We start from the raw sequence: 25,566 nt of genomic DNA on the forward strand, positions 1-25,566 counted from the left end.
CCTTTTTACAAGAATATTGCAGAGTGTTGTATAAGATATTGGGTACACCACATCATTAACACTAAACAAGTGAATTGTGAAGAAAAAAAGTGGCACTGCTTTCAAGATTGTAATATTTAAATATTAACCCTTTCAGGACCAATGACGTAAATATATGGCGCCGCGAACAAGTCCAAAATGGTCGATGTCATATATTTACGGTGCTGTCTGTATGTTTAAAAAGCGCGTCAATTTCCTCACTTTTCATTTCTGTCATGTGCTGCCTCTATGTGGGAACACAGGGAATTTCTTTCGCGCGCCTCCCTTTCTCGGTTTTCGTTGCATGGTTTGTTTTAGAGCTAGTTTGCTCCGGCGCGTCTAAATACTACAGGTCGCACATTCGCGTGGACGCGGGCGGGCAGTGGTTTGGGTTTTGTTCCGCGGGTGGTTTCGGCTTTTTGCTCTTGCGAAACTGATGGCTATCTCGTTCCTAATAGCTCAAAAGGCGACCGCTTGTTTCTCGCTCGTTTAGTGCTCACAGGGGTGCACATAGGAAGGATGCTGCCGTGCATGCGTTTCCGTTTCTCTTCTTTTTTTTTAAGACTCGCGAAAACTAATTGCCCTAGCTGGTTGGCGATAAGATGAAGATTAGCGGAAGTTTGTCACACGTTTTGCTTTTTTGACAGGCACACAACCACAGTTTTCTTTAGTGCGTGCGTCTACGCAGTTAGATCTATTTATTTATTTATTTATTTATTTATTTATTTATTTATTTGTTTGTTTGTTTGTTTATTTGTTTGTTTGTTTAAAGTACCCTCAGGGCCCAGAAGGGCGTTACAGAGGGGGTGGGTACAATAATAATAATAAAAAATACATGCTCAAACAGTTATTAGTATTAAGGTGATAAATTCAAAACATAATCAGTTATTGCAGTCTTGAAAGATGATGCCTTCTCGATGCAGGCGATGGAGGGGGGAAGGCGGTTCCACTCGGCACTGGTTTTCAGCAGAAATGAGTCGGAGAAAACATTTGTGCGACAGAAAGGAATGAACACTTTAAAGCGATGATCAACACGTGACAACATGTACGAAGGCTCTGAAATTAAGTCTTGTTTAAGCGAGCTGTTTTGGTAAAATATTTTTTAAAAAAGGCAGAGACAGGAAATTTTTCTTCGAATGTGCAAGTTAATAAGGCCAAGGTTTGACTTCATTAAAGAAACACTAGATGTGCGGGATTAATTAGAAAGGATGAAACGTGCTGACCTGTTCAGAACTGATTAAATAGTATCTGCTAGTGTTTTTTGACCAGGGTCCCAGACAGATGACGCGTATTCTAGCTTCGGTCTAATTAGTGTTTTGTAGAGCAGTAACTTCAAATGGGGTGGGGCTTTTGAGAAATTCTTGCGAATGTAGCCAAGAGATCTGTTTGCATTGTTCGTGATATGTTCGATGTGCGCATGCCACGAAAGATTACTGTTTAGCTGGATTCCAAGATATTTATAGGAAGTCACGTGCTCAAGCTTGGTTTCATTGATAATATAGCCGAAAGGAGTAGGTGAGTTCGAGCGACGTGAGACAGACATAATTTTGCATTTACAGTGAAACCTCGTTAAACCGTAGTCGACCGGAGCTCGGAAAAAGTACGTACTAAACGGTAGTACTGTTTAAGCGAAATAGCATGAGATCGCCCACTTACCTGTCGAAAACGGAACTCAGAGAGAGTGCGATGAAAGGGGAAAAAACATGCAGTATTTATTCACTTCGCGGGACGTAAGTGTTATTTTCGTTTGATGTCGCGGCCGCCTAGCACGACGACAGCGGCCTCAAACTTACTGAAGCTGTGTGCCAGCTTCTCAGCCAGCCCCTCTTCTCTCGGCAAACACTCGCACGGCAGATTCCTCGTTGGCGTTACGTATTCTCCGTGCACGCGCGCAGTAGTGCTGCATAAGTCCCGGGGCGCCTTTTTCATTGCCGGGTGCCGGAGTTCGGAAAACTTTTCGTTTGGAATAGTTACGTTATGGCGCTCCTGTTCTCCATGCGACGATCGCATTCATGAGGCTGACGTAACGCGCAGCTTCTGCCACTGTCGGGCCTGAATAGCCCCTGCTGTCGCTTTCCGTGTCGTCCTCATCACTGTCGCTAGTTGACACTTCGGCAACAACAGCGGCAACGATGGTGAAAAGTCGAACCTCGTAGCCGACATCTCTTCGCGGTCGCAGCAGCGCTGCCGAGCAACTTCGCATTCCAAATGCCACACACTGTAGTCAACAGCAGATCCATGTCGCGGGCCAGCGCCGACTTCTTCATGTCACGTTCGGTAGCACGGACAATGTCTAATTTTTCTTCTATGCTGAGCACCCAGCGTCTTTTTTATCCTAGCTTCGGCATGACGCGAGTCCTCGCTTGCACAACGCCACAACGCTCGCTGGCACGGCGTCCATGCGGCGTCGAAATGATGTTGATGTTGATGCGGCTTCACGTGCAAACGTACAGGCGCTTGGAGGCCGTTGTACCGATCTCTGAGGCTTGTTGTTCTGCCGGGCCGCCCGATGGAGACGACGCACTGCCGTGCTTGCGCGACGAAAAGTGGAAACGCTACGTTTTAACCAATGCGTACGCAATAAGCTGGTGCGGTTTATGCGGATACAAAATACATTATGTTCAATGGCCGCTGAGTCGGGGAATTGACTTTACTACTTTTAAACCGAAACTACTGTTTAAGCGGGTACAGTTTAACGAGGTTTTACTGTAGTCAGATTTAAGAACATTAGCCATTGTAAACACCACCTTGAAATGTTATCTAGATCTTTCTGAAGCATAAAGTTATCATGCTGATTAGTTATTTCACGGTGTAAAACGCAATCGTCGGCAAAAAGTTTAATAGAACTATTAACTACGGCAGGTAAGTCGTTTATATAAATTAGGAATAATAACAGTCCCAAGACGGAGCCTTGAGGAACACCCGACTTCACGGCGCAGTGCGGGGATGCGGAATTGTTAGCTGTTACAAACTGGGTACGGTTGTTGAGAAAACATTCTATCCATTTCAGAATATTAGGGTTAATATTAAGAGTACTAAGTTTAAGAAGCAGTAAGTGATGAGACAACTTGTCAAATGCTTTCGCAAAATCTAGAAAGATACAGTCAATGACTTGGCCTTTGTCTAAAGAGGAAAAAATGTTATGTATAAACGATATTAGTTGTGTTTCGCAGGAGTAGTTTTTGCGAAACCCATGCTGAGATGAAGTGAAGAAAAAGTTGGATTCAAGAAATGAGACGAGATTGGAAAATATTGCGTGTTCAAGGATTTTGCAAGGCATGCTGGTAAGTGAAATGGGTCTGTAATTGAGAGGGGAATGCGGGTTACCTGATTTCAACAGAGGGACCACCTTCCCCACCTTCCAGTCTGCGGGCAAAGTTGAGCACTCAATAGATTGGTTGAAAAGGTACATAAAAAATATAGAGGAGTAGACAGCAGTATTCCTCAAAAATTTAGAATTAATTTCGTCGGCACCACAGGAAGACGATAGTTTTAAATCTTCAATTACAGTAAAAGCTCGTTAATTCGAACCGCAAGGGGAAGCCGCTTCAGTTCGAATTAACGAAAGTTCGAACTAACGAAAGTGAAGGAGAGCAACAGTACACTGCGATTTGGAAGTAGTAGGGCATGTCAGAAATTTGGCGTGTCAGAAAATGATGGCGTGTGCCTGCGGCACACGCCATCTTCAAGTCGAAGCTCTGGGTCCGACTGTGCCACACCACCGATGTCCACCGAAACGAACGTTAGCCGAGGCCACCATCACAATGAATCGCGACGGCCGATACCTCCTAAGCTGAAAACAGGTGCACAACCGATGAAGACTGCCGAGACAAAGACGCTGAACATGTGAAGGTGGCGAAGGCCCTGATTCGTTGGTTCTTGATTGCAAGCGCAACTGCGACGTACTTGATTCGCTGTGTTTTGACGCTTGCCGTGCCATCTCCGCACAACATTAGCAGCTGTACAAGATTTGCAAAGCCTCCGAGATTCGCAACGGGCAAGAAGTCTCGGAGGTTACGTAGAACGGAGAGGCGGCAGCCGCCGCTGCCTTCTGGCTGACCCTGCGTCGGTTAGATTTTTTTCCGATTTTGCCTTCTCTCGCCGTTCTCTCCATTTCGGAGGCAATACAGCCTTGTGTGTAGGCAGTAGGCGCATTTCTCTGGCTGTGTGCCAGGCGAGCGTAGTTCGAATTATCCGTGAGGGAACCTTCTCGCGTTCAAATTAACGGACTTTTTTATACATAGACTTCTGTGGAGCTTGGCCGGACCAAATCGTACAGTTCGAATTATCTATAAATTCGAATTATTGAAGTTCGAATTAACGAGCTTTCACTGTAACTTTAAAATCCCCGCAAAATTGACAAGTGAATCCATGGGGGAAAAATCTTCTTTGCGCATGTGCGGCACTGTATCAACACAGCTTATAGAAAAAGATTTTGCGAAAGTGTCATTTAGGACATTGCAACATTCTGCATTGCTCATGGTGTTACCATCCGTATCTGTAAGAGATATGATATTTTTCTTTTTTATTTGAACAGTGCTCCAAAATTTTGACGGATTTGTAGAAAGGAGTGAAGGTAGATAGGTATTAAAAAAAACATCCTTCGCTTCTTTTAATGAGGTACGATAAGCATACAGCGCACTAGAATAATCATTCCAACGAGTAGATGTTCGACTGCGTTTTGCAATACGGAAAAGGCGTTTTTTCTTGTTTGACAGTCTTGTTAGTTTCGTGGAAAACCAAGGAGAGCGTTTCTTTCCGGAAAGTCTGCGCAGTGGCACATATTTAGCGACAAGGGACGTGGCTTTGTTTTTAAACAAGTTCCAATTTTCTTCCACGGTACGGCTGAAAAATTCTGATATACAGCCATCAATTAATACTGCAAGCTCATTATTAATTGCAGTGTAATCCCCGCTCGCATAATCTCTAATAAATTTTGCATTGTTCTTCTCATATCTAACGGGGCCTGTTACAAAAAAAGGCACAAAACAGTGATCGCTTAGTCCTGGTAAACAAGTTAAAGAATGTACTAAGTTTGGTTCAGTGACAAGGATCAAGTCTAGAGTGTTAGATGAGGTAGTGCCAGCTCTAGTTGGCGTAGAAACAAGTTGCGTAAGATTAAAGTTCAGGCACAAGTTAAGGAAAGATTGACTTTCTGTGGACGTGCTGACAACAAATGGCGATACCGAAGTCCACATTATTTTGGGGAAATTAAAATCGCCTAAAAGGAATAACGGTGAATGTAGAAATTTTGAGACAAGAAAATTCAGAGTGTCATGCAGTTCATCGCAAAAAGTTCATGGTGCACTTGGCGGCCGATAACACGCACAAAGCAATGTGTTTTGGTGGTTTATGACAATATGCACACAAACCAATTCTAAAGACGACGCAAGTGAAATCCTGTAAGACACTATATTGTCGGCGACAGCAATTAAAACACCACCGCCTGATTTTAGGTTGCGGTCATGACAGTGAACAACGTAATTTTTGTCACAGTGGAACAGCTCTTCGCTAAGAATTTTATTGGTCAACCAAGTCTCCGTCAATACAACCACGTCAGCGGCACATGAAACGAAAATAGATGCTAGAGCGTCACGTTTATTAACTGCACTTCGCACATTCGATACTAAAAAAGAGAAATCACGACAAGGTTGGCTGCGTGGCCGGTGCTTAATTTCTGTTAAGAAAAAGACGCGTCAGAATGGTGGTTAGTAGCATGGACGATAATGCAGCAGTGCAGGGAACATTGCCCAATTGAAGTTCAGACACCGTCGTTATCAGGAGAATAAATATAACATTTTTTGTTGATATATAGCTTGTTGTATTTCTCAGTGAAAAATTGACCGCTTTCTTTGCCAAAGTCGTACAGTTTAGTTCTGACAGCTCTATTGCCTTACAAAGATCTTCACTTACGGAAACACCAGTTGTCTTTAGCTTACTTTTAGAAGAAAGAATCGTTTCCCTTAGCTTAGACGATAAAAATCTGACAATAATTGGCCTGGACTTGTTGGGGATAAACCGGCCAAGTCTGTGTGCTCTGGAAATGCGGTCCTCGCTTTTATTTAGGTTCATGCCTAATGCTGAATTTAAAACTGAGCAAATTTTCTCTTCTGACTGCGCCCAAGTTTCTGCAGCACTAATGAAATAGCACCATGAAATATTAAGTTTTCGCTACGTGAACGGTCTTCAAATTCGTTGAGCCGTTGGTTCAATACGACCACTTGCGGCATGAGGCTTTCACCCTGTTGGCCTTCAGATGTTCGAATGCATTGTTCAACTGCCGAGAGCCTGTTGTCGATATCGGCTATTCGTTGCTCCATTGAATATTGAGCCTCTTTGACTTCACTGAAGGCAGTCATTACTTCTTCGTGTTTAGAATCAAATTTGTCGTGTAGTGATTTAACTAGCTGTAGCAACTCCTTGTTAAAGAGGCTAGGATCTTCTTTAGGGGGTCCAGGGTTTAGCTCTACGTTGCCGGACATAAAAAACAACTTGGAAACAAGAACACATTCACATGCTAATTGGAACAATACTTGTGGGCCTGGAAGCACTAGCAGCCAAAGATTGTTTGACTTTTTACAGAAAAGTTGAGGTGCTGTTCTCACCTGCATCCAAAAACGAAAATGTGGTTGAATCATGTTGGCGGCTGCAGTGCTTCCATTCCCACTGAAGTGGCGCCAGCCATTCCAGCTACTTTTAAGGCGTGCCGGCGTTGATGCTTCTGTCGATTTGGCAGCCGGAAATGACAGCGCTTCAGTGAGGCATGGTTTGCTGGCATGAAAGAAGGCTTCAGTGGCCTCACAGTGGAACGGGTCCTCAGACGACCGGTCGGGCGAGCTGGTACCTCCAACATTTGCTGCCGGAATAGCCAGCACCTGCGCATGGGCGACACCGATCAGGTTCTCCCACGCAGCGAATCCGATGAATATCTGCATTCAAAAACGAAAATGTGTTTGAAGCATGTTGGCGGCTGCAGTGCTTCCATTCCCACATTCCCATTTCCACACTATGGACGTAAATATTAGTGTAAGAGCAGGAACATTTGAGACTTGCGAAATATTCTCGTGTGCGCATTTTCAAAGCTTTGAACTGTGTGTATAACACTGCATCAAATTTTTAATTCTTATAAGTTTATTTCCTTTTTTATTGTTGCTATTCATGAATGAAGAGCACAAATATACCAACGCAAAATATTTGTTTCTGTAATAAGATGATTTATTATGAGGCACTGGGCACAGTGCCTCATAATAAATGGAGTGTGCAATGGAGTGCGCAAGGAGTGTGCAATGGAAGTCGGTGGTAACTCCGTTAGGCAGGATACCAGTAAACTATCGCAGGAGACGAAAGATCTGATCAAGAAACGCCAGTGTATGAAAGCCTCTAACCCTACAGCTAGAATAGAACTGGCAGAACTTTCGAAGTTAACAAGCGTAAGACAGCTGACATAAGGAAGTATAATATGGATAGAATTGAACATGCTCTCAGGAACGAAGGAAGCCTAAAAACAGTGAAGAAGAAACTAGGAATTGGCAAGAATCAGATGTATGCGTTAAGAGACAAAGTCGGCAATATCATTACTAATATGGATGAGATAGTACAAGTGGCTGAGGAGTTCTATAGAGATTTGTACAGTACCAGTGCCACCCACGACGATAATGGAAGAGAAAATAGTCTAGAGGAATTCGAAATTCCACAGGTAACGCCGGAGGAAGTAAAGAAAGCCTTGGGAGATATGCAAAGGGGGAAGGCAGCTGGGGAGGATCAGGTAACAGCAGATTTGTTGAAGGATGGTGGGCAGATTGTCTAGAGAAACTGGCCACCCTGTATACGCAATGCCTTATAACGTCGAGCGTACCGGAATCTTGGAAAAATGCTAACATAATCCTAATCCATAAGAAAGGGGACGCCAAAGACTTGAAAAATTATAGACCAATCAGCTTACTATCCGTTGCCTACAAACTATTTACTAAGGTAATCGCAAATAGAATCAGGAACACCTTAGACTTCTGTCAAGCAAAGGACCAGGCAGGATTCCGTAAAGGCTACTCAACAATAGATCATATTCACACTATCAATCAGGTGATAGAGAAATGTGCGGAATATAACCAACCCTTATATATAGCTTCATTGATTACGAGAAAGCATTTGATTCTGTCGAAACCTCAGCAGTCATGGAGGCATTACGGAATCAGGGTGTAGACGAGCCATATGTAAAAATACTGAAAAATATCTATAGCGGCTCCACAGCCACCATAGTCCTCCATAAAGAAAGCAACAAAATCCCAATAAAGAAAGGCATCAGGCAGGGAGATACGATCTCTCCAATGCTATTCACAGCGTGTTTACAGGAGGCATTCAGAGACCTGGATTGGGAAGAAATGGGGATAAATGTTAATGGAGAATACCTTAGTAACTTGCGATTCGCTGATGATATTGCCTTGCTTAGTAACTCAGGGGACCAACTGCAATGCATGCTCACTGACCTGGAGAGGCAAAGCAGAAGAGTAGGTCTAAAAATTAATCTGCAGAAAACTAAAGTAATGTTTAACAGTCTCGGAAGAGAACAGCAGTTTACAATAGGCAGCGAGGCACTGGAAGTCGTAAGGGAATACATCTACTTAGGGCAGGTAGTGACTGCGGATCCGGATCATGAGACAGAAATAATCAGAAGAATAAGAATGGGCTGGGGTGCGTTTGGCAGGCATTCTCAGATCATGAACAGCAGGTTGCCATTATCCCTCAAGAGAACAGTGTATAATAGCTGTGTCTTACCAGTACTCACTTACGGGGCAGAAACCTGGAGGCTTAAGAAAAGGGTTCTACTCAAATTGAGGACGACGCAACGAGCTATGGAAAGAAGAATGATAGGTGTAACGTTAAGGGATAAGAAAAGAGCAGATTGGGTGAGGGAACAAACGCGAGGTAATGACATCTTAGTTGAAATCAAGAAGAAGAAATGGGCATGGGCAGGACATGTAATGAGAAGAGTAGATAACCGATGGTCATTAAGGGTTACGGAGTGGATTCCAAGGGAAGGGAAGCGTAGCAGGGGACGGCAGAAAGTTAGGTGGGCGGATGAGATGAAGAAGTTTGCAGGGACGGCATGGCCACAATTAGTACATGACCGGGGTTGTTGGAGAAATATGGGAGAGGCCTTTGCCCTGCAGTGGGCGTAACCAGGCTGATGATGATGATGACTGGGCACAGTCTAGTAGCACTGGCAGTAGACGAACGCTGATCATGCGCACAGCCGACACAAGAGCGCCTTCTTCGTCTTCCTCTTCACCACAATGGCCCCCGGGAGAGAAGAGGAGCCATCCTGGCGACTTACGGCGTAGGTAGGATGAGGGGCTCATAGTACAGCTTAAGTCGGTTGACATGAACCGTGTCACGCCCGCGATGCCTATGGTCGGTTGAAGGTGTCACAGGTTCTACAACATAGGTGACAGTGGAGGTACGGTCTATGACGCGGTAGGGGCCATCATAGCGTGCAAGGAGTTTGGTCGAAAGGCAAGGGCTGTGAGGCGAGACCCACAACCAAAAAAGGGAACCAGTCGGGAAAACTGGTGTAAGCGCGTCACTGTCACGCCAAGCCCGGCGTGCCGCGATCGCCAGTGGGGCCCTGGACTGAGGCACCCACCCACTGGACCTGAATGTGATTTTTTTTCTTTTTTTAAATAAAAGTTTTATACTACTACTACTACTACTGTCACGCCGCAGCTTTTGACGACCTTGAGCAGCGGTCGCAAGGGTTCGCGCGAGCTGCCTACAGTCTTCGGCGTATTTGGCGGCTTCAGACACAGGCGTGCATTCGGAAGCGTCGGGTCGGTATGGGAGCATTGTGTCCATAGTACACGAGGGGTCTCGTCCATACAGCAGAAAAAAAGGGCGAAAAGCCAGTGGTAGCTTGTGTGGCCGTAATATAGGCATACGTGACGAACGGTAAAACAGTGTCCCAGTTACTGTGATCCGAGGCGACGTACATAGTCAACATGTCGCCGAGTGTGCGGTTGAACCTCTCTGTCAAGCCGTTCGTTTGCGGGTGGTAGGCCGTAGACTTGCGGTGAACGATGCTGCATGCAGCGAGAAGGGCTTGGATGACTTCGGACAAGAAGACGCGTCCCCTGTCGCTGAGCAGTTCGCGTGGTTCGCCATGTCGAAGAACGAAGTTCCGCAAGATGAAGAACGCAACTTCGCGCGCAGAGGCTGCCGGGAGTGCGGCAGTCTCGGCGTAGCGCGTCAAGTGGTCGACACCTACAATTATCCATCGGTTACCCGAGGAACTGCAGGGAAGTGGCCCGTATAGGTCTATGCCGACGCGATCGAAGGGCCGGGCAGGGCAGCGGCTGTAGCTCACCAGGAGGGCGCTGTGGAATTTTACGCCGTTGGCACGCCGTGCAAGCGCGTACGTACTGGTGCACGAAGTGATACATGCCGTGCCAGTAGAAACGCTGCCTTAGCCGACTATACGTTTTAAGAACACCGGCGTGACCATTATGAGGAGCAGCATAAAAATAAGCGCATATGTCAGAACGCATGTGTCATGGTATCACCAGGAGCCATTTGCGACCATCAGGCAAATAATTTCTGCGGTAAAGAACGTTGTCGCGGACAGTAAAGTGAGCGGCTTGGCGACAAAGTGTTCGAGAAGAGGGTGTAGCGGATGGGTCGTGGAGGAAATTCAGCATAGTTGAAAGCAGGGGATCCTTACGCTGCTCGTCCGGCATATCAGCGACGTTGAAGGCTGACATGGATGCGAAGAGCGGAGACACTGAAGCCACATCACAAGGTAGCGGCAATCAGGAAAGTGCATCGGCGTCAGAGTGCTTTCTGCCCGATCGGTAGACAACGTGGATATCATATTCTTGTAAGCGGAGTGCCCATCGCCCTAGGTGACTTGACGGATCCTTCAACGAGGACAGCCAGCAAAGTGAATGGTGGTCGGTGACAATGTCAAAAGGGCGACCATATAGGTATGGACGAAATTTGACGAGCGCCCAAATAATGGCCTAGCACTCCTTTTCTGTTACTGAGTAGTTGGCTTCTGCCTTCTTTAAAGTGCAGCTCGCATACGCGACGACGTACTCGCCATAGCCGTCTTTCCGTTGTGCGAGGACTGCACCAAGTCCGATACCGCTGGCGTCCGTATGTACCTCTGTAGGCGCTGTGGGATCGTAGTGTCGAAGAATTGGTGGCGAAGTAAGTAGGCGACGTAGTTGCTGGAAGGCTTCGTCACAGGAAGTTGACCACGCGGAGATGCCGTTGGTAGCGGTAAGCAAATTGGTCAGTGGTGCGATGATGGTCGCGAAATTGCGCACAAAACGCCGAAAGTAAGAGCAGAGCCCTATAAAGCTGCGGAGCGCCTTAACCCTTTCGCTGTCGGACCTTTCTGACCATGACGCACCCCCAGTGTCGGCTTGGTTTCAGGGAACGAGCATAACAGGGAATGAACATAGCAACTTATTTTTGATTATGATTGGTATACAAATAACATAGTCAATGCATTATGCACATTTCAGTGTTCTGCAGCTGTTGTTAGTAAACATCATCATCATCATCAGCCTGACTATAAAATCCGTTCAACATCCGAATCTGACGATGCGGAACCCTCTTCCTGGCATGCGACACTGTCCGAGTCCGAATCCGAGCTCGGCTTGTATTCTGAATCGGAATTGAGCCACCGCTCCAATGAGCAGACGAAGGTCCCGCGCGCGCTCAGCCATCCGAAAGTAACCGCGCGCAGGGAGGAGGATGCGCTTTCAGTCGCCCGCACAAGAGAAATGGGACATTGCGTGATCAAGAAGACAGAGGGAGATGGAAAAAGGCTAAACAAAGTTCGAAGGGCTTTATGTTTACTGCTGCAAGTGGGAAGCGAGGGTGCGGCGAGAGCGCATGGAGAGGCAACGGCGCACGTGCACCTGAACTTGACGCAACTTGACGCGCCGTAGCAGACACACCAACAGAAGAAAAATAAAAACCTTCAAACCAGCGGAGAGGGAAGAACAACCCTTGAACCCATAACCACACACGCGGGACGCATGATCCAGCGAACACAGAGCCACTGCGCCACTCAGCAAAGAGAAAGTGGGGAGTGGCAGTCGCACTGTACTCTTCAATACATGGACTTAGACATGTCGGGGTGAATATACGAACTTGTAGAAAGAGTCAACAGATAGCATCGCCAATCCAGGAGCGCCAGCTTTGCGCTCAGGCGCGAAATTTTGAACGCACGATAGAGAACGTACCGGTACGTCAGTGACACTGTGGGGGGTGAAGCGCGATGACGTACCGGTACATCCGTGACAGCGAAAGGGTTAAGAGTAGTGGGCGTCGGAAACTCTGCGATCGCGCGAAGCTTGGCTGGGTCAGGAGGCACGGCGTCCTTCGATACAACGTGACCCAATATTGTTAACTTGCGAGCAGCAAAACGGCACTTTTTGTTGTTAAGTTCTAATGATCTTTCGCTCGGCTGCCGACACGCGGTATGGTCGCTGGCATAAAGGAGGATGGGAACCAGTGTGTACGCTGTGAGTGACGGTTGCCGTACGCCCCAGAGATAGTTGGTCACAGTCAAACGACGAGCGAAAATTCTGAAGAAGCGTGAAGACTTGCTGGCGATATGGAGGCGGCAGATCGGCGTCTACGACAGATTCAAGAACGTCTGACGACGACAACAATGATGATGATGATGTGCACGGCACGGGAGAAGTGAGGGCGTCGAGTTCATAACAGGCCGTGTCGTCGGAAACATTGAGAATGTAAAGCGGGTCAAGGGGCTGAACACGACCGAGTGATTCGCCGTGCAGTAACGTCACATGGTAGTGAGACGGGTTACACACAAGCATTGAGGATAATCCAGACACTGTGGTGAGGACGGCAAATGGGAGAGGTAGGGCCTTGCGACGTAGAAAAATCTGCAACGGTGTAAAAAGTACTGTAGCGTCCGGTGCGATAGAGCAAGAGACGGGCACAAGCACACACATGTCGGGTGGTATGTCCGTATCGGACACAATAGTGAGCTTGGAGGCTTTTCGTTCAGAGGGGTCAGGCAGCGGGGCATCGGCAAGCGGGAAAAGCGCTACTTCGGCCCGGGCACAGTCGATGATGGCACGGTGGTGAGACAAGAAGTCCCAGCCGAGAATAATGTCATGTGAACATGATGACAACACGAGAAATTCAACAACATAGACAATGCCGTCGATGACCACCCTTGCAGTACATTGAGCGAGCGGGGCTATATGCTGCGCAGTCGCGGTGCTTAGAAGCATACCAGACAACGGCATTGTGACCTTATGGAGGCTGCGACAAAGCTTTTCGTCGATAACAGAAACTGCAGCCCCAGTATCAATAAGCGCAATTGCGGCGGTTCCTTCGACCAAAACGTCCAATAAATTGCGCGGCGACTGTGCAGGCCTTGTAGAAGTCGCGAAGCTTGCGGTTCGTGCCTGCGGAACTGCAGCAACTAGTTTCCCTCGCTAGGTGACTGGCGGCGACGTAAGGGGGAAAGTGAGCGACGAGGTGGTGATGGCGAACGATGGGTGCCGACAGGGCGTCGAGGAGGCAGCAAAAACTCGTGGTCGGGAAGCATCGCATGCCCGGTGGTATCGTGGGAATAGGCATATCCAGGCGGTGCGACAGTAGCGTGAGCAAGTGGCATGCGACGATGGCAGAAGCGCGCAACGTGGCTGGCGACACCGCAAGCGAAGCATATGGGTCGGTTGTCGCGTGTGTGCCAAGGGGTCTGAACTGGGCGTCGAGATGGAACGGGAGGCGACGCTGGAGGAGGTGCAGCTTGAAGTTGTATTGGCGCCGGAAACGAGAACGTCGGCGGCGCAGGTCGCGCGGCGACTTCGGCATAGGTCAGAGGTGCAGCCACGGGAGGGCAGGGTTGGGCGGAAGGTAAAGACCCAGCAAGTTCCTCGCAAATGGCCCGCCTAATGGGAGCAGCCAAAGATGTGTCAGGCTGGGGAGGTCCATCGTTGAGAGGCAGCATAGACAATTGGCGCGCCACCTCCTCACGAATGAAATCCTTAATCTCAACAGAGAGCGATGCTGCTGGCGTGGTGTTTGATTGAAGCGTGAGGCCCGAGAGAGAGTCGCCAGGTGCGAGAGTGCTGCGCGCAAGGACCCTTTGTCGACGCAGCTCATCGAAGCTCTGGCAAAGAGTGACGACAGCTGCGACAGAAGTAGGGTTCCGCACCAGGAGCATTTGAAATGCGTCGTCCTCGATGCTCTTGAGGATGTGCTTCACCTTGTCCTCTTCAGTCATGGTGGAATCGACGCGGGCGCAAATATCAACGACATCCTCTATGTAACTAGTATAAGTCTCGCCAGGCTGTTGAGCGCGCTGGCAGAGGCGTTGTTGAGCACGGAGTTTTCGCAAGGCTGGGCGACCAAAGACTTCCGCGAATGCAGTTTTGAAAGCGGACCAGGTTTGCAGTTCCCGTTCGTGATTGTGGAACCAGAGGTTCTCAACGTCAGCAAGATAGAAGATGACGGTACGGAGCTTCGTCGGGTCATCCCACTTGTTGTGTTCACTGACGCGCTCATAGGTAGAGAGCCAATCTTCTGTGTCAGTCTCACCTGATCCGCTAAAAACAGGAGGGTCCCGCTGCTGTTGCACGGCGCCGCACATGACAGGAGCGACAGATGCGCCAAGTGGATTGTTGGGAGCGTCGTTCATAGTAGCGGCTGGAGCAGATGGTAAAGTTCGGCTACGAAGTTCCAGGGTGAGGTCGGGGAGTGCAGCACCTTCCACCAAATGTAATAAGATGATTTATTATGAGGCTCTAGGCACAGTCTAGTAGCACTGGCAGTAGACGAACGCTGATCACGCGCACAGCCGACACAAGAGCGCCGTCTTCAGCTTCCTCTTCACTACAGTTTCTCGCTTTACGGTCACCCTAGAAAAATTACGGTAATTTTTTTTTCAAAATAGGTCCCTATGAAGAATTGGAATCTGCAATAAAAAAAATCGACCCTGGGCGGTCGCATATGGCGAAAAAAAAATCGACCCTGAGAGGGTTAATGACCGCAGAACATGAGTTACAAACGAAGCTAGCTTGTATACAGTCGCCGACCGTTTATTCAGACCTCACGGGGACTGCGGAAATGTTCGAATAAACAGGTGCCTGAAAAAGCAGATTAAGAAAAAAAACAAAGAAATCCTTTATTTCCACGCACTTATTTGGGCTAGGCAGTAGGCTTGGCTTGAAGAAATCGTGAATGCGCCGTCGCATGCTGTTCTGTTTACACGCAATCAGATAAGCCTGAATCTCGGAGAGGGTCGTACGGTCACTATAGGCAGCTGAAAGCACAGTCAAGGCACATTCACACCAAAAGCAGAGCGTCTAAGCGGACAAGCGGATTTTCAAAGCGGCAAGGAGGCGAGGGCCCGCGCCTGTTCAGACCAGCCGCGTTGTCTGGCTGTCCACGCCGCCGGGAAGGCGGGGCATTTCGCAATATCTTTAGCACTTTCAGGGACGTGCTGCCATCTCGCGGCACTTAGGGTTTGTCCGCGCACTTTCCATATTTTTTTTTTCGTCGTGGGTTGGCGTGCTTCCGTCCGCTATCTACTTCTGCAAAATAATGAGCTCAGACGAAGAAGACGAGATCGTTAACACTTTACTCGCCACTTGTATAGTTGCTTTTCAAGATTTGTTACATCGTAACACAAGACAAGGACAAAAGAAGGTATAAAGCAACGACACAGTGCCGTGTCGTTGTGTTATACCTTCTTTTGTCCTTGTCTTGTGTTGCGCTTTAACAAACCTTACTATACATCCCAACTAACTGGCCCAACTTGCTGTTTTGACGCTTTTCAAGAACAGAAGCGAAAAGCTCAGTGAAAGACATTCGTTTATATTCGTTCACCAGCGCTTCCGCCGTGTCGGGTTCTGATTGGCTGCAGCCAAAGCGGCCAACTTGTTCGCGCGGAAAAAATCGGTTCGGGCGCCATCTAAACAAGCGGCCGCATATTTTCCGCAAAGCGGAAAATACGCGGCCGCTTGGTTAGATTCGCTTGGCCGCTTGTCCGCTCCACCTTCGGTGTGAACGTGTCTTCGCTCCTTGTACACGCTCTGCATGCGACGGCAGCGCGTACATGGTGCGTCGTCTTCAGACACTGAGTCATCGTCCGGCGGCGCAGCAGAAACCTGACGAATAATCTCGCCGTCGTCGAGTTCTGCGCATGTCAGTACAGCAGTATCAGCACCTGTGAAACTGTTAAATGAAACGGGGTCCGGAATCGCAATGGAACCAATGTGCAGGTCTCGGCAGAACATTTTCGTCGTCAGCAGGGATCACATCGGAAGGCGACAAATCCTAGGCCTCCCGGCACCCACTTGCCGGCATTCCCCAGCGCAGTCTGCGCCGGCACCGTCGGCGCCGTTAGACACTTGATGCTATGTTTCCGTATGCCACATTGCATCACCACGGCGTCACGCTGACACCATTCGCACAAACGAAAAACGTGGCCTACTCGCAGCGTCATGCACGAAGAAAGAAACAAATCAGCTGCTGGATTGTCTTGACATGGCTTACTAAGCTGAGACCGGAGCTGCTGTAGCTATGAACCAGGCAGAAACGATGATGATAAGCGGGGATTTCAGTAGCGCCACTTCGTGGGGCAACCAGGAGGCTCCATTGAAAACAAAAATCGCGTTCAGCAAGTCGAACCATGCACCGGTCAAAGTCTGTGCATGGCGCTCTCGATCGAGTTAGCTCAAGGAGTGTCCGAAAAATCAGACGAGAGGTTGCAAGGGGTCTGAACCTTCGGCAATTGTTATACAGTATGGTCTATGGGGAGAATGGCGGTGCCGCGAAGCAGACCGAACAGTCGAGCATGTCTGAATTTTTGGAGTCCGGAAAATCAGTCTGTGACTGTATTGCCCTATATGCATTGTAAAAGTTGAGGTGTCAATTGGAAATATTTTCTGGTGCTCCTGTGTCTGTGTAGCATTTCTGACTAAAGTTTCAGCTGTCATATGTGTTACAATAGTAAGTTCTAAATGGCATGGATGAGTGGCATCAATTTTTCTGAGCACATATGAAATATAGAACATCCACATTGAAGTTCATGATGCGAGCTCTGGCTTTAGCATATGACTATCAAGTTGTTCAAGATGCTAAACACATAGCTTGCAACGCCTTCTGTAAACCGGCTCCGTAATGTTGTGTACTAAAATGGAGAGTAATTACCTTATTTACATGTAAATAGCCTGACCATCAATATCACGAGGGATACTTTCGTTCTCTCAGAAAAATAAAAAACAATTACTGTAGAAATTACTATACCAACAGGAATTATCACTATGAAAACCGGAAACAATGCAAAAAAAGAGGATGTCCTCAAGGCTTTATTCATCGTTACTTCGAACCTCTGTTACAAAATAAAGTAAAAGGGCGAGTGCTGACGTATTTATCCCTATCGATGAGATTGGCATCATCATCCTTAAAGTTCACCGAAGTTATTGAAGAAGCATTGCTTCAGAAATGCCTGTGACAGAATTGAACATAGCAAAGCCTTTTAAGTGGATTGCACGGTGATGCACCATGCAACTTCGAGGATCATTCACTTGACATACCGCCCAGCAGCGCCTATCGCATCTCGTCAATTACCACTGGGCGAACAAGGACGAATGTTCATTACGCATCACATAAGCTTAGTTTGTATGGAGAGACCTTGTATAATTTAACGAAGCGAGGGAGTGCAATTGCCTAAGCGTCCATCCGATAATTTTTCTGAAAGCCTGTGTCAATAAATTGACGCAGCAATTTTTTTTTATCAACAACAGTGACATGCAAGTGTGGTCTGATATACTTTATTCGCACGATTCTACCGCGCCATGCGCAGTTCTGTTACTGCCCAAATATTAAAAAAAAAACTTGATACCAATTTTACCGTGCACATCAAATAACAAAACCGGAGTCGACGCTTACCATGTTGAAACGATTCTATGGAACATATAAAGGCACACAGACTTGAACACAGCTGAATCTTAGCAGCTGGTCGCTATCGGAGTCCGACGACACCACCTTTTCGCTGTGTATCGACCTTAGAAAGTAATCTTCAGTTCCATTTAATGCATTAGAAATGCCACACTTCTTGAAGGCTTGCGCAACCACCGTCTGCGGGAGGGCATTCCATGCACCATGGAGCAACCTTGCAATGTCTTTGAGCATTGCTTTCTTCAAACTACGTGTTGAATGGCAGTGTAGCAGCTACTCACATTGAAAGGGAAGGGGTAAGAATCGGGGTCGTTTTTTAAATTTTAATTGGAATTAGTTACATTTGTAACAAGCCATGCAAATTTGAATGCACCTTTTATTAAAAAGAGGTGCATGTTGGAATCGTGCAAATAGGTTCTTTCTAAAGGGTTTTTTTTTTTTATATATTGCTGGGCCGTAAACTCAAGGAGCACCGCACGTGTACCACGGCTGCCTATGCTGGAGCCATGCTATTTTGCCTCTAGCAATGTGGCTGGCGGCGGCTTCACTCACTCTCGTAGGCAGTGGCTGGGACTGCCACTCCAGAAGTATTATATAACCTCCTTAGTTGCATCTTTAATCCCTTATTTCAGGGACTTACTAAATTAACAGGGGCGCAACCAAATATTTCCATATCAATGAATGTTTAGGTCATGGAATAATGGGTACAGGAGAATACAAGGAGTTCAAATTATTTATTTTACTGCAAGTTTTTTTTTACTACAATGCGAGTGTGCTTGCAGAGAAGTGTGAATTTCTCATGAAAAAATTCACGGATGATTACGATACTCCCTAATGTGAAATTTGAGCGATATGGGTTTTCGTTTCGCTATACTTAAACCCCGTTATAACAAAACAGGATATAACAAAATAATTAATATAACGAAGTAAATGAAATTCCCCTGTGAAATCCCCATAGAGATCCATGTATTTAAAACCTCGTTTTAATGCAGTGAAATTGTCCGGCCAATAAATATAATGAACTAAATTTGTCTGCAAAACCAAAAATTACCGGACCGCTGCCCGTCAAGTACATCGCTTTCCGTGGGATTCGGCACTTGCTTATCGGGGCAGGTCATAACTCCCACGTACTCGCGTCAAATATGTCGTCGAGCAACACAGGGCTTTCTCACCACCATGTGTAGCTGCACACCTGAGAAGCAGCAACAGCTCACTATCATACTTTTTCACTGACCTTTCTTTCTTGCCCGTGCCTGGCTGCACATCTACACAAGGAGGTGCGAAAGATAGTGCATTCACCTCTGCGCGCCACACAGGCAGACACAACTAGGCTTGGCCTCCTAGATTTTTCCCGTCACAATTTGAAGGGTCACGTGCAAGCCTGTGCAAGCCTGTGCCATGCTGCACAGCTCCGTGCGGCGGTGCAAAACATTAGTGCATTCACTTCTCTATTTCTCTAATGCACGCCGTGTAGGCAGCCGCAGCTGGGCTGGCCTCAGATACCACCCTGGTGCAGTCTTGGGAGACGGGGGGGGGGGTCACGCCCAGGCCGTGCGTTCACTTCTCACCCTGCAGCATGCTGTGCATGCTGACAGCTGGTCGTGGCCTCTGAGATTGAATTGGCATTGGTCTGATCTCTGAGGCCACGACCTGGCACAGCAAAATTCACTTACCTCCTCACTCACACAGGAAAGTGCCGTGTTGTGTGCCACATGCTGCTCGGCCACGACGAGCCAAGTGGAAAGCAAACGCAAAAGACCATCACAATAGAACAGAAGGCAGCTATCTAAAGGCTGTCACGTCAGGTGCTAAGAAGACGTGTGACACGCCAAAGATCCTTTTGTTGTTTTATTCAAATTTCATTGCATACGTGGCCATGTACCTAGCGGCTCAGCAGGCCACAAGGCCATCTTCTTGGGTCTGTTCAATTAGCCTGCACCACTGTGAACCAGTTCACAGCGGTTCACAAGAAGTTCAGAAATTGTGCAGCTCGAATCCTGCGGTACAGGCCCAGTAAGGCACTCCAAACGAATGCAAAGGTGCAGACACGGCACAGGCATTATGTTATGTCAGACTAGTGTGCACGGAGTGAGTAAGCTTGAGAGGTCCTGAACTGAAGGTATGATAGGCTCCTCGGGCGTAAATACTCATCGGACGTGTGTAAGGGGGATTTTCACGGTGCTCTTGCCCATGTGCTGCGCCACTGCTTCGCACCTGTACGTCTGCACCAAGTCGGCACCCACAGTGGAGTGGGTGGAGCAAAATCATGCACCATCCCTGCACCTTTCCTGCACCTTTTGAAACGAACGTCATGTTTCAGCGGGCGCCATTGCTGCACTGCTGAAACAAATGGCAGGGTGTAGCACCTCGTGAACTGGTTCAGGTGGCGCAGGCGAATCGAACGTACCCCTTATATACATGTTTACAATTGTGCACTCTGTTGGGCATATATTGCAGTAAATGGCAACAATGGATCTAATGAAGTAACGGATAGAATGAAGTAATTTTGGCTGCCCCTTCAACTTCATTCTAACGAGGTTTAAGTGTTTATTGAAGCATTGCAACGATCATTGTGCCGACCGGCAGAGCTGCAACATGTGGCGCTACATATAGACCGGCCACACAGCTGCCACTTCCCGGCAACTGCAGCTTCTGCAGCCGTAATCCTTATTGGGAAACGCTTGCGACGAATGCTGTGCACAATGGTGAACTTTCTGGTTCTTTCTTTCACTTGGACGTCTGGCGCCACAGTTGCCATGAATGCACAGACGTGAGCGCCATCTGGTGGTGCTTCAAGTTGGCTTCCTTCGCTTTCGCACTCTCTTCGCTATCGCAGTGCCTTTCTTCAGAAGAACTTCAGTTTGGCCTAGTTGGTATTTACTGCAAATCATATTGACCGCAAAAAAGACGGGGACATAGGAAGAAAACACATAAACAGCACAGGCGGTATGCGGTATGCTACCGCCTGTGCTGTTTATGTGTTTTCTTCCTATGTCCCCGTCTTTTTTGCGGTCAATATGATTTGCAGTGCCTTTCTCCTCACCCTTTCGCCATGCTCTCCTTCTCTGCTTTCCTCCTTGTTTCGCTATTGCCTCATTCACCACTGCGCTTTGTGTTCGCTCAATGGAGGAATGGGCGCCTAAGAGCTGCACCCTAAAGTAAGCAAATCATACTGCAGGAAAGAAACATTTGCTTACGTTTATGTTGCCATCATTTCTCACTAGTTCCACTTCAACATTCAACATGCATGCTTTGTGTTTTTCCGATTTGCTGAAAGCTCCCAATTGTTTTGCTTTGTTTTATGTGGTCTTTATGAAAACTGAAATGCAGCTCAGCTTCTCGAAAAGTGCCTCCATTTATTGATCTTGAACACAAACGTGGAACAACTTGTCTTGGTGTTCTTTGCAAAAACCATATTTGTTTGAGTATCCACTTTAAGAATGTCAATGTGGGGCGCTATTAGTTATTGTAATAATAAGAACAGTGCTCAGAAGAATGCCTTTTAGGCCCTCAGTGTCAAATTAGAAGTAGTTAATTATACGGTGCTAAGCAATCCGGACAACGAAACCGCCAAGGCACACTTCGTAGTCTCTGCTGAAAGCATTTCTTTTCTAAGCAGCGAGAAATAGTCAAAGAAACAATTAAATGGAATGACCTATATGTATAATTAGTTTCAGTGTATTTACCAGGGGTGGGGGAAGTAGAGTGGCTATTTAAATACGCTACATCCAATCTGTACATTCAGTCTTGTTCAGCTAGACGAGGCATTCTGTGATGATCGTTCTCCTGTCCTTCAGGACAGAAGGATTGATCAAAAGCACCCAGCCTCTCCATTTTCTTCAGCACAAGGCAAGAGGGAGGGATGAGAGGGAAAATGGCTAAGGAATATGAAGATGCATCTGGTTCGTTCAGTGGAATTAGGTTTTCTCTGCAAGCTGAAAATTTTGAGCGTGGGAGTGCTGTAGTTTGTTGATTACAGAAAGTTGAGTAGTTGCAGTGCCGTAGGCAGAATTGCACTTTATTTCTTTTCTCATTTATAGGCAGAAGATGTGCGCTGCCTGCTGACCGATGCCATGCCTCCACATGCCCTCCCTCCTTCGACTAAAGCATCAGCAGTTCAGCCACAATGCCCATCCAACATGCTAGGAGGAAGCCCACTGTCAGCGCTGTCATTGGAAGCCCTGGAGGCTGAAATCCCTGCAGCCATGAGCCTGCTGTCAACACAGCGGGCCGGTCACGTACGAGAGGGCTCAGCAGCCAGTGAACCTCTCGCTGAGCTGACGACACACAACAAAGAATTTATGCAGTTTCTCACCAACATTGGCCTGGGGCATCTTTGTGAGCTTTTTGAGAAAGAGATGGTGCGTTTGAGATTTGCCTCTTCTTTTTCTCTACCCAAGAAATGTAGCAATGTGAAAATTTTTTCATATGAATTGGATATGAATGCAGTTGAACCTCATTATAACGAAGTCGCACCTGACACAAAATTATCTTTGTAATGTCCATATTTGTTATATGCACATATATGTTGCACTGTAATATTGGTGAGACAATTATTATTTACTTCGTTATATCCGATAATTTGTTATATCCGTATTTGTTATATCAAGGTTCGACTTTATTTAACTTGTAGTATTGAACACCGAGGAATGGTTTTCAAATGTAAGTTTGTATAACATGTTGTAATATATTGCAGTTATGTTGCCTACAGTAAAAGATATAGTCAACCATTACAGTAAAAGATTCTTTATTTGACCCTTCATAGAAAACTTTAGTAATTCACACTGTGTTATATTGTAATTACTTTCTTTTTTGTGAGATTATTTGCTTTCATTTTACACACTGTATGAGACCTATGCTTCTCACTCTTCAGATTACAATTGACATCTTGGCTGAGATGGGTCACGAGGAACTGAAGCAGATAGGCGTGTCTGCTTACGGGCACCGACACAAGTTGATGAAGGGCATTGAGAAGCTGCTCACAGGTCGAGGTGGGTGCCAGATTTTTAACAAGCCTGCATCTTTTGGTGTATGCAAAAGCTTTGGCTTTCTGTTGCTTGCCACCTGTGGTCTAAAAACTGTTTTTTGTTGCAGCAATCTCGTCGTCACTTATGCCCAACACAACCGGAACTGTCTTAGTGGACCTTTCGCCTGATGATAAAGAGTACATGGCTGTAGAAGAGGAGGTGGGTAGCACTAGCCAGGCCGTGCTCATTCTTGCTCATGTATGTACTATGCTATCAGGCTGTAAGAAAAGAGCGTCAGGATGAGAGCCGCACTTGAACCTTTAGATTACCGGCAGGTTGTTTTAGCATGCGACTTTACTGCAGCACCGACTTTACCGAGGAGAGCAACTTACATGACATATGACCTGAGGCCATGTTATGGACTCTTCTTCACTGAAAGTGTGACCTGTTGTACACTTGGCAGTTTTGCAGTTAAAAAGCAGGATTAGTATCGTAAACATCTCAGTGTTCTCACATAACAATGCAAGTAAGAATATTGTGCACATTCTAATGCTCATAAGGCCAACAGGTTAGGAATGCTGGCTATCCTTCCCTGGGCTAATATTATACGCATTCACGAATACAGTCGAACTTTGATATATTGAATAGGGCGGTGATCGCAAAGTAGTTCAATATAGCCAGAATTCGATATATAAAAATCACGTAAAAAGACGCGTCAAAAACTTCTGCAAATCAATCAATGAACCAAGGGTGCGATCGGGAATCGCTGTTTGGGGTACGCGTTCGATTGCACCGTGTGCAATTGGCCTAGGTCGTGCTGACTTAATCGGCCATGAACGCGCGGTCTATTGCGCCGCACGCAATTAGCCTAGGCAGCGCTGACTTAGCTGCGCGAAGTCGGGACAGCCTATACTCGCAGACAACTTTTCTTGGCTATGAAGCGATGACTACGGAAACTAAGCAGGCCTATTTCACCGCTGCTGGAAGTAGTCCCGCAGCTTTGCTCACATTTTCTTGCTTGGGAAATAGAAAACAATACTTCTTTTTTTTTCTTTTTACAGCACCTATCTTGAAACGATATGTAACATTCACCAGTCAACTATTGCTATTTTATTGTATTTTTAGTTTGCTCTTTCGAGTTTTCACACACCCGAAACCGTCGCAAGTTTTGCACATTCATCAAACGTAAAATGACGCCCGTGTCTCCTGTGCGTGTTCGTCGCTTGCTGTTCTGCCAATCAACTCCCCTGAGAGGCTGTTGTCCAACTTTAGCAAAAAAAAAAGCACACACAGAAAAGTTTTTTACAGCGTCTGCGCGGAAACCAAGCGAACCCCTCCAGAAATCGCAACCATTGGGACGTATGTGCAAACGAATGAGCGAGCTGACTGCTGCGTCGGCTCCACTGACGCCAGTGTCGGTTGCGCGTCCAAGTCCTAGCCGACGCCATACGGCTGCTTCAAAGCTCCGACGCAGGCTGCGATGCTTGCTGTTCGGAACTTTGTACATATCGGATGTGAATAAACATTGATTCATGCCGAGTTAATTGTATCTGCCTTGACGATGGTGAAACTGAAACCGGTGCCGAGTGCGCCCGGACTACATTGTGTACGAATACAGTCATGTGGAGAAGATTCACCCCCGTAGCTTTCGCTTCATAGCCAAGAAAAGTTGTCCCCGAGTGTAGGCCAAACGCGTTCGGCTGCGCTGCACGCGCGATCCGAACCACGATCCTCGATCACACCCCAATTGTGGCGCTGGCGCAGGTAATACGCACTAGAAGCTTCACACAAAGTATTTATTTATTTGGCTGAAAGTAGTGCAGCAGTGTAGCCTGCTTCTTATTGGCAGCCGTGTGCTTAAACACGGAGTCTTCAACATAGTCTAAACGATCCACAAGCGATAGGCCGATGCCCTCTATTGCGCCACAGTAGCAGCGTAGAAGGGCCAAAGCAGCTACAGCACCAGTTGAAGTCGGGAGCGGTGCAACATCAGCGCTTGCGAGATCAACCTCGACAGTGTCTTCGTTTGGCCGCTACTTCTGCTGTGATCTCCAAGTCTGTCAATCGAAGCATTTTGAAACACTGTCAGTAACAAAGTGTTGAGTGGCATCTACCAAGGTGTCTATGAGTGAGCCCAGTCAGCGCTCGCTGTTGCGCATCTTCGTAGATGCAAGTGCAAACCCGCTAGCCCTCGTGATGCTCGGCAGGCGCAGAGCCCGGCACTGAGGAGGAGTCAGAGCGACAAATGTAATGCGTCGTTGACGTTGTCGAACCAGCGAAGCCGCCGAGTGCATATGCCGTTATGTTCAAATGGCACCCTCAGCACGATCGCAGCAGTTGGGAATGCCCATTGCGCCACTGCTATCTTCCAGGGTGTTGCGGGAAAGCTCACCATCTGTCAACAGAGCGTACGGGGTCTGTGGTAGTGGAGTTCGATACATCCATTTTACGTCCAACCCCGTTCGAAGTAAAAAATGAAAATGCATGCGATTTTACAGGTGATATAGAAAGTGTTTGATATACGCAATAATTCAATATATCCGTGTTCGATATATCGAGATTTGACTGTACCTAAGAAAGTTAATGGCTGCCACAGTAGCTTGGTTGGCAAAGCACCGCATGCGCTTAATGC

General features: G+C 47.1%; 1 protein-coding gene across 3 annotated transcripts in view; it reads left to right on the forward strand.

Moving 5' to 3' along the window:
- The window catches only part of Tnks (tankyrase), a 370,913-nt gene that overhangs the window by 230,174 nt on the left and 115,173 nt on the right, over positions 1-25,566 (forward strand). For all 3 annotated transcript variants that reach the window (XM_065454426.1, XM_065454424.1, XM_065454425.1), the window contains 3 exons: positions 22,008-22,328; positions 22,841-22,958; positions 23,062-23,153. In XM_065454426.1, coding sequence (XP_065310498.1) covers positions 22,008-22,328; positions 22,841-22,958; positions 23,062-23,153 — 531 coding nt within the window. The remainder of the gene's footprint in view (positions 1-22,007; positions 22,329-22,840; positions 22,959-23,061; positions 23,154-25,566) is intronic.

The sequence above is a fragment of the Dermacentor albipictus genome, chromosome 1 (genome assembly GCF_038994185.2).
Source record: "Dermacentor albipictus isolate Rhodes 1998 colony chromosome 1, USDA_Dalb.pri_finalv2, whole genome shotgun sequence".
NCBI lineage: Eukaryota > Metazoa > Arthropoda > Arachnida > Ixodida > Ixodidae > Dermacentor > Dermacentor albipictus.